The following is a 13,699-nucleotide window of genomic DNA, read 5'->3' as shown; positions in this document are numbered from 1 at the left end:
ACCCCTGGCGTGGCCCCGCCCCGCGTGCTGGGGGCCCCTGGCGCGCGGGACGGGGCGAGAGGCACGTAGGCGGCGCGCGGGGCGTCGTGAGGGGACGGCGAGAGGACCTTCGGTGCTTCCGATGCCTCCAGTGTCCCCAGTGTCTCCAGTGTCTCCAGTGCCTCCAGTACCCCCGGGTGACGGCGACAGTGCCTCCAGTGCCCGCGAGGCACAGCGACAGCCCCCCCCCCCCAGGTGACATTGTTAAAGAGATGTCAAAGAGGAAAAAAATTCCGTGGTCTTGGACCGCGTGCGCGGAAACCTCACGTTCTTGTGTTGCTTCTCCGGTTCTCGGTTTTTATGGTGGTGTTGCAGTGCGGCAGAAAGGCGAATACGAACCGGTAGTAGGATATCAGCGAAACTTAAGATAGACTGGGGCAATATACAGGAATTCTGAGATTAAAAAAAAAGGGCGCCCCCCCCCCCACCGATCTCCCACACGCAGGACGGCGACAGTGCCCCCATTATTTGTGAAACATTGACTGTGGTGTCCCCTGTTTCAGCAGGTGGATTCAGAGGTCGGTGCCAAGCAGTCTGTGGAAATCCCAAAGTGGGATTGCCTGCCTGGGAAGCTGGCCTGCTTCCCTGTGAAACTTGTCTGAGGAAAAGGTCTCTGAAAGTTGGAAAAACACAACAGGTGTTTTGTTTTAAAGGACTAAATAGCACATCTGGTGAGGATCTGGCGAGAAACACATAGTTCGAAACCTCTGACTCTTATCCGTGACTGTTGTGGTGTTTGATCACTGTGTGTGAGGAAGGGCAGGAAGAGGCAGCGTGGTGAGAGATGCAGCTCCCACGGGGAAGGATCTGAGAGCAGCGCTCGCTGTGAGTGCCATGTAAGGAAAACAAAGAAATGAAATTATTGATCCTGAGTTACTTTTTAATATTGTAAGCAGGCGCTCCAGAAATGCTGTGAGGGGTTTGCATCATTATTAATAACTGCCTGCCCAGGCATTGACTGCCACAGGCAGACAGTACTTCTGCACCGGAGGCCTCACTTAGGCATTTCTCATTACTCACCTTGTTCATGATCTTCCCCTGGGGAAGTCACAGCCTCTGGCTGCGGGTAAGGATTGAAGCAGGAGCACTGCCTGTCAGTGCAGCACTCCTCTATACACTATCACTATCTATACAGAGATTTAGGAAATGAGAGTAGCCAGAGCCAGTCAGCCTTTCCCTGCTCTTGTATAACAATACAAAGGCTCTTTTCAGTCTTTACTGATGGGTAGGAGGATTTTCTATCTGCTGATTAGCTTAGCCTTGAAGGAAACTATCACAAACCAGATTGCCAGGAGAGTAATTAAACATAACTAATTCCTTTGCTAACCAAAAAATGCCTCATTCAGTATAACAATTAACTTTTGGATTTTACAAAGCTGTAAGTAATACAAGATCCCGGAGGCTCAAAGGATATAGGAGGTTTTGAAAATTTATGACTCTGTTCTGTGTGGTATCTATTTTATAACTTCTTTGACCATTGAGCTCTTCCTCTAGGATTCTGTACTTCATGTATTATCTATTTATATTTCATTGTTGTGATCTTTGAAAAACAAATCAGCTTAAACTACTAAGGCAAGCTTGAATATGGAACAGTATTCAATGCTGAGATCCTGCAGTTATCATGTTATGGTCATTTGAATTGATGCCCACAGCAAGCTTATATGCATAAAATATGATATATGTATTTTAAAATGTGAATTCAAATCAGTAGATGATATCCTAAAGTTCTGGAAACAATGCTGAGGCATAGAGCATGAAGTGATTCATCCATGGTTCCCAGAAGGAAATGTCTGACAGACTAGCTGTCAGATTGTTTGATGCCCCATTGTTTACATGGAAAAGGGTTTAAACTTTTGTAATATATAAAATAAAGTTTGTGGAACGTTACTTACAGTTTGCATCTTACTTTGTAAATGGATCTACTTACAAAATAGTCATTAGACACTAACCCCTCCCTAACTACAGTTCTTGATTTGAATTCATACCTGATATACAGGAAGACACAAGTGTCTGTCAAATGACACTTTACTTATTTTGAGATATATTCAGTTTGTGGCATACGACATGTCTTCAAGCCCCATTTTTAATGACTTCAGAACAATATATCCAGGGGATTAAGGTACAGATTCATTCATACAAAATTAAATTAATAAATACAGGCATTTTAGCCTGGTATCCTTATAGGATACAAGTATGTAGTAGGATTGAATTCCCACTGTAATAACTTTTTAAATCCCTGGCCCACCACAACCAACTTTGTTTTGGGTGCAGGGTGCTTAAAAATTCTTCACAGAAGCATATGCCTGCAGTTAGAAAAAAATGTTGCAGAGTAATGCCCATTTTAGACAGCAAGGAGTTATAATACATGAGGTAAATTTCAAGACTCAAATCCGTAGAAAACCAGGCATCCTTAGCTCTACATTTTTCAAGTTATATAGAGGACTTTAAAAAACCTCTATGTAATACACTTAAAATATTCTGTGTTACAAAGTAACTGGGAAAATTTCTGCATAAGCACTAAATGATTCCTTAAGTTATTTCACTACTTGCAAAACTGGCAATGCACGACTGTACTAGCAGTTTTATATAAGGTGATCTCCAAAAGTAGCCTTTTTCTACCCAAAAGGATGTACATATTGCTTCTAGTGTACTTGCAATCTAGGACAACTGTTCATTTTGTTGAACATATTCACTCCTTATTGAAGGCTATGAATAATGCCTTCTTGTGAGAGTTTAATTAATAACCAGTATAGAATTAACTGATCCAATTATTTACATTCTCTAGACTTTCTTTATGTGACCCTAAGTGCTACTGGTACCTGAAAATGATAGTGGTGCCTTTGTGTTTAAAATGGCAATGCTATCAGCTGCATTCATACAGGAGGAGGTAAACACACCATCACCATAATGTTTCATAAAACCAGTCCTCGGATTTTGAGCCCAGCTGACAACAGCTGTTAATTCTGATAATCCAGAGAAAAACTCCAGACTAATGCTTAGAGAACATGTCACTCGTGACACGTCAGAGCCTTACAAGGCATGTAGATGAACACATTAGCAGGTGTGTAGTCTGATTGAACTTCTGATCCCAGATTCTATCTATGTGCACTTACATTTTGCTTGCAACGTGTGTACCCTCATCAATGATTACACAGTTGAGTCATGTAATTTGTTTCATAAATTCCAAATTACAAAATCAACAAAGAAGCTTCAGAAAAAGCAAAAAAACAAAGTAAATGCAGCTGTTGTTATTAATGCAAATTACAGAATTTTTTTTTACACAAAACCAATGAGAGGAGCAAGTCTTCTTGTCCACACTTTCATTAGAAGATGTTTTAATTAGCATAGATTTACTTTTCTGCTTTTCTTCCCACTCTTTGCTTATGCAAAACAAACTACACCATCGCTGAACTGGACTAATACAATTGACTTCAACATTTCAAAAGCAATTTGAATATGCTCAAAGTGCTGCAAATACATTGTTTTGTAAGAATAACTTTAGTGTTTGTAAAAGACAGCTCAGGAATCTCCACTTTTCAGACAGAGAACTGCTGTAGAATGAGCCATGTATGCCAGCATGCCCCAGTGGTAAGCACTCTAAAACCCATCTAGTAAAAAGAAGGTGCTCTTTCCCTCCCTGTCCATGTTGTACCAGCTGTCACTAGCACTGAAAGCAATATCAAATGTGCTAAAGATTTTCCCTGTACTCATTCATTCAGTAGAGACATTACGAAACTCTTGACTTCATACACTTTGCCAAAACTAGTTCAGAGGTCACTAAAGAGCATGGCATATAAACCTGAGGGACAAGATTTATCAAGAGATACAAATGCCTCCAGAACATAAAGTAAGACATTCAGGCTATTCCATCCAAGCAAATTTTGCTAGAAATTCATAATCTTAGTAGCAAATATCTGCATATGTATCATTATTATTAGGAATTGTTAGTTTTTCCTTCCTTTGAAAATTACTATTGCATGAATACGTAACATCTTCCAGCTCTGCATCCCTTATGTATATAAATTAATCACTAGAGTCTGTTAGAAATAAATAAATAACTTTTATCTAGGAAAAAAAAATTAATGATATCTAGTTTCATATGGATTTGGGTCAAATCCCTACACCCCTCTTCAGGCCACAGTAATCCCACGTCCCATCCGTCCATGGTTTATTTCTCCTCCTTCCCAGAATATGCTGCAGCTTGTTCAGAAGCAGGAATGCACCACTCAGCCCCACAAGCATCACAGAAAATAGCCTGAAACTTTTCCTCAAAGAATGCCTTTCTCTGATTTCTGTCACTCAGCAACTCCCAATTTTCAGTAAGGAGTTAAATTGTCTTAGAGCTTTCTAGCTCCTGTCCAATTTTTCTGAAACTGAACTATGTGCTCAATGTGGGTCTGACACATGCTTAAATCTTGCTTCCTTAGGAAAGCAGGCTAGAGATTCTGCAGCAAGGAAGGAACTGTCTGTAGGAAGCTCTAATTGGGCTGTAAATAAGACTACTAGTTGCATGGAAATTAAAGCAGTAAGGAAATTGTTTATTTTTCAGGCATAGAAATTGCTCCAGCTGTCACAAAGTGACAAATTTACATTTTTAGAACCAAGTTAATATATTACATAATAGTACACCTTCAGTTTTGAGAAACAATGAATTTTAGTGCAGTGAGACTAATGAGAATAAATTATTAGGATGCCTAGAGCAAAAATTTGTTCTTTATTAGCACAGTATCCAATCTTTTAAAAATAGTTAAACATCTCTTCCTTCTCAGCTTTTAGGAGATGTATCTTTGTGTTTGAGTGTGTGTGCACATGAGTATGTGTGTTTGTGTGTATCCTTGTGTATATATGGAATGATCTTGGGAAGAGGCACATCTAAAGAGAGTTTATTTATAAGTCTTGTTCCTTACCCTGTGGGAGCATAAGTTTAAGTCCCATGCAAAAGTTCTTTATGCCTGCCCTGGGCCGCTCCTTCATTTGCCAAGGATTTTACAGCTGTAGTAGAACTTGGATATCATGACATTCACGTGCTTAAATCTTGTTTCACAGGCGGCTTTGATTATCAGGACAGACTTTGAAATCAAACTCTGCATTCTGTGCACAGCCAGCTGAACTCCAGGGCAAAGTTATCACCGTGACCTGTTGCTAAACACATAGGACTGCAGTGTTTTACAACTGCATGAGTTTTTATAACACAGAGCTTTGTTCCTGAGGATGAGTTGCAGCAATGAAATATAAAGATCAGTGATGTAAATATTGTTGTGGTCAGGAGTGAGGCTGATAAAAAAGGACACAATGTAGAGCTAGTTATGGAAAAAAACATTTTTGTTATTGGCAGACTGAGCTTCACTACAGACACAGGTGCTCTGTTGTGAAGCACTCCCCTGTTCCTGGAGGCAAAAATCAAGTTCCATTTAAGTTTAGTGTCATCCAGATGCTAAATCAATGTCAGACAAGTGCTAATTTTGGCAGGCCATTTAGGATTCGGTGTAATCCAGATGCTAGTTCAGTTTCATCTGGATGCCAATCTTGACAGGGCACTGAGAATTCAGGAAGAAATTAGTATTGTTCCAGCTTCATACATTCACATGTTCAGATGAGAAGACTAAATTGTAATTTGACTCTTCAAGTGTGATGAAGCTTTTTAGATGTAGAAATCCTTACAATTACCTTAATTAAAAGGACTTGAGATATTTCAGAACATTGTTTCAGGTCTGAGGATGACAAACAACACAAAAGGCATCAGGGAGCTGCAGCAGAGACATTATAGACATATTTTCTTTATCTTTTAACAGAATGAAAACATAGAGCATAAGTGATGTCTCTTACTGTGCACAGGCTTATGAATGATCCTGTAAGTCTTAATTCACAGGTGACATTAGGGTGAACTGTTTTTATCAAATTCCTCACGTAAATGGTTAGGTAGAAGGCAGTAGCTTGTGGAATCACTTTTACAGAGCAACTGTGTATTGAGCACTGTTGGGATAATTGCACACATTAGGATGTGTAACATACTCATCTATGTCAATGAATAATGTTGTTTAGGGATAGCTACAGCTAAGGCAGAAGTAATCTCACATAATCTTACACGTTTAAGGGAATTATTTTTTTTGCAGATACTCAGTTGTACTGTGCATGAATTTGTGTATATCAGATTGGCAATTCATAGTGCAAGTGCTTGTTTTGTGCAACTAGAAAGGTGTTCATGAGTGCAAGCACATACACTGTTACATTTTAAAGTTCACATGCCCCCTAGAACTGGCTTGCAGTTCTTCATGGTGAATTCTTCTGGTGCTTGTGGCTGTAAAGGCAGATCGTGGTCTTTGCCCTTAAACAAAATTCTACAGCCAATATACATTCCAGATAATTTCAAAACACACATTAAAAAAACCCCTTATATGAAGGCCTTGGTCATGCTAAACTGCCACTCTCAGTTTTACTTGTATGTGCTTATGAATGGGATACTGAATGTTACCACATAATTTTAAATAAATGTTTTCAGTGAAGTCCAATTTAAAGCTTTCCAAATGTATCTTTTAAATAGCAGATGAAAAGTAACAAGCATTTCACATATATTATTAGTTCCTGCTTATATGATATTATCCATCAATATGATGAATAAACATTTATTCCCTATAAAATTCCTTACTCTAATAATGCATCTAAATATATTTAATTCTAAAATCAGAAGTATTTATAACTGTTCTTGACTACTGGAAGCCATTCACATCCCAGTGCAAAGCAGGCTGTTTGTAATCCCCAATAGTGCATCTCAAGTTCTTTCTTAATATGTTAACTTAAGCTGTGCCTAAAATTAATCCTTACTTAAAAGTCATAAAGTAGAACACATCTGATTTCCTCCCTCCAGGGGCTGATGAGTCAGCTTAGACATTATGGGAAGATGAGTTCCCAGCTGAGCTGTTGTAACCTCTGGGAGATGTCATGAGCAGACAACAGGCTGCCTGCGGTTCCATCTAGAATGATCTGAAAAAGAATTAAAAAAAAAAAATCTTGCTTTTTTGAGCATATTCATGTTTTGAAACAATCCAACATTTCATAATACCAAAGCAGTAGGTTAAAGTTTGGATATGATCAGTTCCTGGTTTAGGTAAATAGCTAACTAGATAACACAGGATTATTCACAAATATTTGACCATGTGAATAGTGAATGAAGCCTGTGACCCTCCATGTCAATAAAGACAAGCACATAAGGACTAAGAAATCTGATGTCTAGGTAGGGCAATGTGCCTGGCATGCAAATGATCTCGCTCTGTACAGGGAACACTGTCTTAAGACTTCATTACAGATGCTTAGAAAACTGTGAGAAATACAATATATCTTAAAATAACTCATTGGTTATGACAAAGTGGTTTTGGTGCCTAATCTCTATGATTTTGCACCAAATTTGTTTTGCAGCTGCAGAAAGTAGATAGAGCTGACTAATGCAGACACTTAACATCACTATCCCAGTATCTTTTTAAAAATTGCTGCTGCCATCTGGCCACCCCTAAATATTTACTAAGGGTTTTAAACCTCTTACAGGTGAAATGAAAGCCTGTGTTTGTCAGAATATTACATCTGATTTCTTCCCTTCTCTCTCCTGATATGGCAGTATTTAAAGCCAATCACAGAGTTGTCTTTTCTTCTCTAGTGTTACTGATACCTGCTGAAAAGAAAATAGAAACTCCAACAAAGAAGTTAATTCTTAACTTTTCCTCAGTTTTAATCACTATCAGGTGTGTGTGTGTTAGATTTATGATCTTGAAACTTTAGCAGTCAATAAGAATTTAAATTAAATTGACAAGAAATGTCAAAGATAGCAGTTTGTCGGAGTTACTGTGGTGTTGAACACTTTTCCCTTAAGAACCCTACAAGTATTTTACTCAAAAATAAAAAGAAAGATGACCCAGCAGAGTCCTAATGAAGCTGAGATAGGAAGCGCATGTATAGTGGACTAGAAAATGTCTCTAAAAAAACATTTTGCATTTCTGCAAATGCATTTGCATTTCTGTGGTACGATACTGTCTGGCTCTCAGACCAACACACTACTGGTGTTGACGGACTACTGGCTCCAAAATCCATGCAATTCTTTGTGGATGCACTTGGGACATGCTCTATGTCTTTGCACACTGTGATTTTCTCTCAAGGTCTGTGGCTACATATGGAGGGACATCTTGCGATTTACCTAGTCCTAGATTCCACAGTCTTTGAATTCAGTCTAATAGTTTCTAAGAGAGGATCCCTCAATCAGAATTAAGTTAAGAGAAGATTTAAGGTTGGTGAGGTGCAGTGTAAGGACTAATGCATAAAACTTTTGCTTGCCTAGTGACACTGTCATCCTTGTGCCTCACGTGTACTTTACCTATTTCCTTGTTCCCACTCTGGGATACAATCAAATTCCTACATAATCAGAAAATAAAAAGGACGGAAAACATAGGAACGGCTCCTACCTATAGCCCCATGCTATTTTACTGCTGTGAGTGACATTTCATACTCCCCTGAGAAAGAAATGCCTTATGTCTCTCAAGGAGTAATTTTTCTTTCTAAAAACTAATGTAGTTAGACTTTAAGGGCCTTCTGCTGATTTTGATGAACACCATGGACCTGTTTCTAAATGTAAACAAAGTGCATTCCTTTGTAGCAAGGACAGAATCTCCTAATGTTTGTGAAGAGAATATGGAAAAAATTTTTAAGAGTGTCAGAAGCAATGAGTAACAGTTTCAGAGACATCTTAGTCGCTTATGGATCTAAGTAGTGACTTCTGATCCCTGCTACTTAGGTGTAGCTTCTGATCCCTGACAAGCTTAGGTGTTGTGGCCCTAACAGATCCATGTTCTGGCAGGATGATTTTTGGAGCCTGACGTAGGTTCCTTGGTTTTTTGTGCTGCCAGTGGAAAGAGATGAGCACCCTGCGAGGGTTGTGCAGTGTCTGCATTGCAGAGCTGTCTATCCAGTAACTGTATAAGGAATTTACACGTTAACAGTGCAACTCAGTGGTCCTGCAGACTGAATGTGTAGCTGCCTGAAGTCATGGTGCTTAGAAAACAGGAATCAGAAGATTTTGTACAGCTCACTGACAGGGGTCTGCCAACATACAGAGAAGCCTCAAATTGATGGTTCTGATACGGTGGAAGCCGTGACAAGTCTGACATTATGCTGCTCGTTGCAGAACACATCCGGGACACAGAGCTGGTAGGTCCTCTTTATCCACAGGTACCACTGCTTGCCTACGAGGAGAATGTGCTCCCTTACTAGGTTATTCCATATGTCTGGCTAAGGGTATTTCTCTATTTTGTTTGTTGAAGTGGATCTTCCAGACAGCAAAGTGTGTCCAAAACCAGGAAAAACTAAAGGGGAGATTTCCTTTCTGGCGTTTCCCTCAGAAGGGAAGGAAACGCTCTTGGTCCAATCATTCACACATTGTCATGTCAGAATTTTTCATAGTTTTATTTGTTAAATTAAATAGTGAAAAAAAAATTCAAATGTGGAATAAAGAATTCTGCTGATCTCTCCTCAGCTAGATATTATGAAGACAACTGGAGGCAAACATAGTTACACTAACTAGCAAAGAAATTAATTAACAATGAAAGAAATAGAACAAGAAGAGATTTACATGACTTTGGTCAGCCTAGAAGTTTACTGTCTAGTCTTAATTCATTTCCACAGCTCACTTTGTAGTCAGAGGGAAAAGATAAATACTTTCCAGAGTTATTGATCCCATTCACTCTCAAAATCTATTTAAAGATTAATTGTTCTGTTTCTCTCCACTTAGATTTACAGAGCAATTTGTTGGCAAAAATATTCAAGCTGCAACTGAATATATAAAAATATCAGGCACAGCAACTTATTCTTTATGGACTCTATGAAATTAGTATCTCTACTTGAAAGTAAAGCAATTCAACTAAGAATTTAAAAAAATATTGGAATAAATATCTATACTGCATTTGTTAAATCATAGAAATATCTCTACTATCTTACACATTGCCCTAATATTAACATCCTGTAGATGTTGAAAAATTCTGTGTAAAAAAATCTTACAGTAAAGTCTTGCACACACACAGAATCACTTCAATGTCTACAGTCCTTCACTTATTGTGTACGTCATATTTGCTTTCTTCTTCACTCTCAAGCACTAATTATTATAAAGATAATATAATTATCTAATTTTTCATGTCTTTTATAGCGTCCTGAAATACATAGCATCATCTAAGGTACTCTATGAGTTCAGTTTAATAAAAAAGAAATTGCTATATTAAGAAAACTATCATTGGGGATTTTGAGACAAAGATAGAATGGAATGAAATAAAATGCAGACATTCTTTTTAAATTCTTGTATTTGTAAGAAATATGTAAAGAAACAGTCACTGAGGACTTATGCTTCTTATGACTTATGTACTGTTAAGGAGAAGTAATCTCTGAAACTTAGTTACATCAATAAAAATAAAATTACTTATTCATAACACCCTTCAATGAAAATCAAAGCATGAAAACTAAAGATTTAAACAAGTGCTCTTAAATATACAGGATCTGATCTCTTGCATCTAAATGGACATTTCTATGCTGATATTTAAAACTGACCTCACCCTGTTCAAAACCCATGAGGCTTATTTTCCTTCTTAAGTTTCTTTTGGAAATGAGAGTTCCAGGGACAGGCATATGTAAGATGTGAGTGTCTGAAGGTAGAGTGTCTTGGGTACTAGTAACTGAAATGTATGCAAAATTAAAACCTTGTGGCTCTGAAAATAATAGAAAAGATTAAGATAAGCAGGAAATGCTAGAAGCCATTAAAAAAACACTTGAAAGGGATTGTTAGAACTTCTGTCAGTAACAGAACATAAATGAAAGACAGATGCTTAAACTAAAAGGTCAAGAATGAACAGTACCCCACACATTTCAGAACCTGTTTGCTGGCTGTGATCTGAATATTTCTATCAGAAGTCTCTGAAAATCAAAATAAATATTTAACTTCTAAATCTGTGTTCCTGCACTGCTTTGACATTCCCTTTCCCCTCTTTTTTTTTTTCCTAAAAGAACAAAGAGTTCTTATCATCAATAATCCTGGAAAGGAATCAAGCTCACTCCAGAGTTTCCAAGTTACCAGAAACTCTTTGTAAAAAGGCAGTACAGACTAGAAATTATAGAGGGAATGTTTGATTATCTGAGAGCAATCTAACGAGTTCTCTGAGCCAACAATTTTCCGATTTCCTAAACAGAGAAAAGGTATTTTTAAGAGAATGGTGTGTGTAAGAGCATCATGCTTTGTTTAGAGCACTGAATGCTACTGAAATGTAGTTAAACAACAATCAGTAATGGGAACAAGCACTGTAAACTGCAGTCTATTTGACTATATAGACTGCAGAAAGGGACCTGGGGGTCAATGACAAGTTGAATATGAGTCAGCAGTGCCCTGGCAGCCAGGAGGGGCAACCATGTCCTGGGGAGCATCAGGAAAAGCATCACCAGCCAGTTGAGGGAGGGGATTGTCCTGCTCTGCTCTGCACTGGGGAGGCCTCATCTGGAATACTGTGAGCAGTTTGGGGCACCACAATATAAAAAAGCATATAAAAAATATTAGAGAGTGTATCAGGAGGAGGCCAACCAAGGTGAAGAAAGGTCTTGAGGAGAAGCCTTATGAGAAGCAGCTGAGGCCACTTGGTCTGTTCGGCCTGGAGAAGAGGAGACTGAGGGGAGACCTCATTACAGTTACAACTTCCTTGTGAGGGGAAGAGAAGGGGCAGGCACTGATCTCTTCTCTGTGGTGACCAGTGACAGGACCCGAGGCAACGGTGTGAAGTTGTGTCAGGGGAGGTTTAGGTTGGATATCAGGCAAAGGTTCTTCCCTCAGAGGGTGGTTGGGCACTGGAACAGGCTCCCCAGGGCAGTGGTCACAGAACCAAGGCTGACAGACTTCTAGAAGTGTTTGGACAATGCTCGCATGCACATGGTGGGACTCTTTGGTTGTTCTATGCAGAGACAGCAGTTGGACTCCATAATATTTAGGGGTCCCTTCCAACTCAGGATATTCCATGATTCTATGATAAAGGGAAAAAAATTGTTTCCTTAAGGAAAACAGTACTTATAGCCATTACTGTCCATGACTTGATTGTTGTTGAATAGTTGTTGAAAGGAAGGTTTTAAATATAAGGACAATATGTTACCTAGGTGCAGAGGGAAACTAATGGTGTGACCTACAGCTCAGACATGCCTGATGTAGCCCATCTGTTAGAAAATAAAACATAATTGGCAGCTCCTGTATTCACTGTAGCAGTTTGACACAAGCAAGTGAATTTGCCCCGGAAACGTGACTTGTCTTTTGCTAAAATAGAAGAGCTTTTAAGTCTAACAGCTGTTTCTGCCTTGCTTTCTGCAAATGTGACCCCAGCTCTGTTGTGAGCTGTATTAACAGAAGGATTAAGTCATTAATATCATATACCTTATCTTTTTTTTATATCTTGTTTTAGTGGTATTTTTCCTTTTGAGGAACCTACATTTTTGTCATGTTGAAGAAAGCCACCAAAACTAGTGTGTAAATCCTGCAAATTTCCTACTGAGGTGGTTGTTTCAGCTGATCAAGAATCAGTGTTTTAAATGAAGTTAATCACTACATAATAAATACCTTAGTAAACACATTGTGTTTCAGGCTATTAGTAACAATCTAAGCACTGATGTGAATAGACTCACCCTTCACTTACTCAAGAAAAAACTGATACTCAATATCTCTAGTCATTTCTACTGAAATTTACTGAAGAAACATTTAGGTAAAATTTGATAATATTAAATTTCTTAAACCTCAGCCTTTTGTTAAAAGAGTATTCCACTGCTATAAATATGTGGATACTTGAGCTGTCATTTTAATAGTAGTAAGTCAAAATACCAAAAGGAATTATCTCATTCTAACTGAAAAAGGGTTATCTGTAACAGATGAAAGTTATAGTCAGCATGAAAAACAAAAGGCCTGATATTCATTCTTTTAAGGACATACCCTGAAAGGATTACAGCATTTCCAGGAAAACTTCTGCTTACCAGATCCGCTGCTGCTCACTGGAGTTATTTTTTCATCATCTTCATCATCACTATCACAATTTAATGGCTGAAAAGCTATTTCTGACTCTGTGTCTGCTTGATTAGCATCTGGCTCTTGCTCAGCAAAGCTTCTCAATGCCACAAGGCGATGATGTATTGCTGCATACAGGTCTTCAGTGTCTTTTGAGCCTGCCTGCAGAACATAAAATGCATACAGTCCAAACTAACTGAGAAAAATCTCTATTTTTCACAGAAGATCTGACTGAGAAGTTTAAAAAATAATCAAAGAGTTGTATTTTGTCTTTTTTAATCAAACCATCCATTTCAGATTCACACTTAATAATTAACATCCAAATATAAATTTAAATACAGATAATGTCAAGTTTCTGTAAGTGGTCTGAGTTTTATAATATGTAGCTGTTGATTATTTTCTCTATAGTTACAAAAAAAATAAGTTTAAAAATTATTTTCCCTGAAAAATGGCTCAGTTTGCATGGAGTACTTGATATTCCAAATGATTCCTGAGTATGATTCTAGAAGTAAGAAAGCACTGAAATGTTAATATATGCAGTCACTAGATGGATACTACAGGGGTGGATACCAGCCACTTCAGTGAATGGAGAAGCAGCTTACTGCAACC

The 13,699-nt window shown here is 38.3% G+C and overlaps 2 protein-coding genes across 3 annotated transcripts in view; both read right to left on the bottom strand.

Annotated features, from left to right (window-relative positions):
• The window catches only part of NADK2 (NAD kinase 2, mitochondrial), a 35,162-nt gene extending 33,057 nt beyond the window's left edge, over positions 1-2,105 (bottom strand). The window contains exons 1-2 of the mRNA XM_027709147.1: positions 2,101-2,105; positions 468-652 (exon numbers count right to left, since the gene is read on the bottom strand). Coding sequence (XP_027564948.1) covers positions 468-652; positions 2,101-2,105 — 190 coding nt within the window. The remainder of the gene's footprint in view (positions 1-467; positions 653-2,100) is intronic.
• Positions 2,106-4,556: 2,451 nt separating this feature from the next.
• Positions 4,557-13,699, bottom strand: part of RANBP3L (RAN binding protein 3 like) — a 32,490-nt gene continuing 23,347 nt past the window's right edge. Inside the window, exons 14-15 of one of the 2 annotated variants that reach the window (XM_027709156.1) lie at positions 13,060-13,252; positions 4,557-7,020 (exon numbers count right to left, since the gene is read on the bottom strand). In XM_027709156.1, the coding sequence (XP_027564957.1) occupies positions 6,977-7,020; positions 13,060-13,252 (237 nt within the window). In that variant the 3' untranslated portion in view covers positions 4,557-6,976. The remainder of the gene's footprint in view (positions 7,021-13,059; positions 13,253-13,699) is intronic. The other variant, XM_027709157.1, reaches the window with a different exon arrangement.

Source organism: Neopelma chrysocephalum, unplaced genomic scaffold, assembly GCF_003984885.1.
Source record: "Neopelma chrysocephalum unplaced genomic scaffold, ASM398488v2 Primary Assembly neopelma1_96688, whole genome shotgun sequence".
Lineage (NCBI taxonomy): Eukaryota > Metazoa > Chordata > Aves > Passeriformes > Pipridae > Neopelma > Neopelma chrysocephalum.
This window is presented reverse-complemented; position numbering and strand designations above follow the sequence as displayed.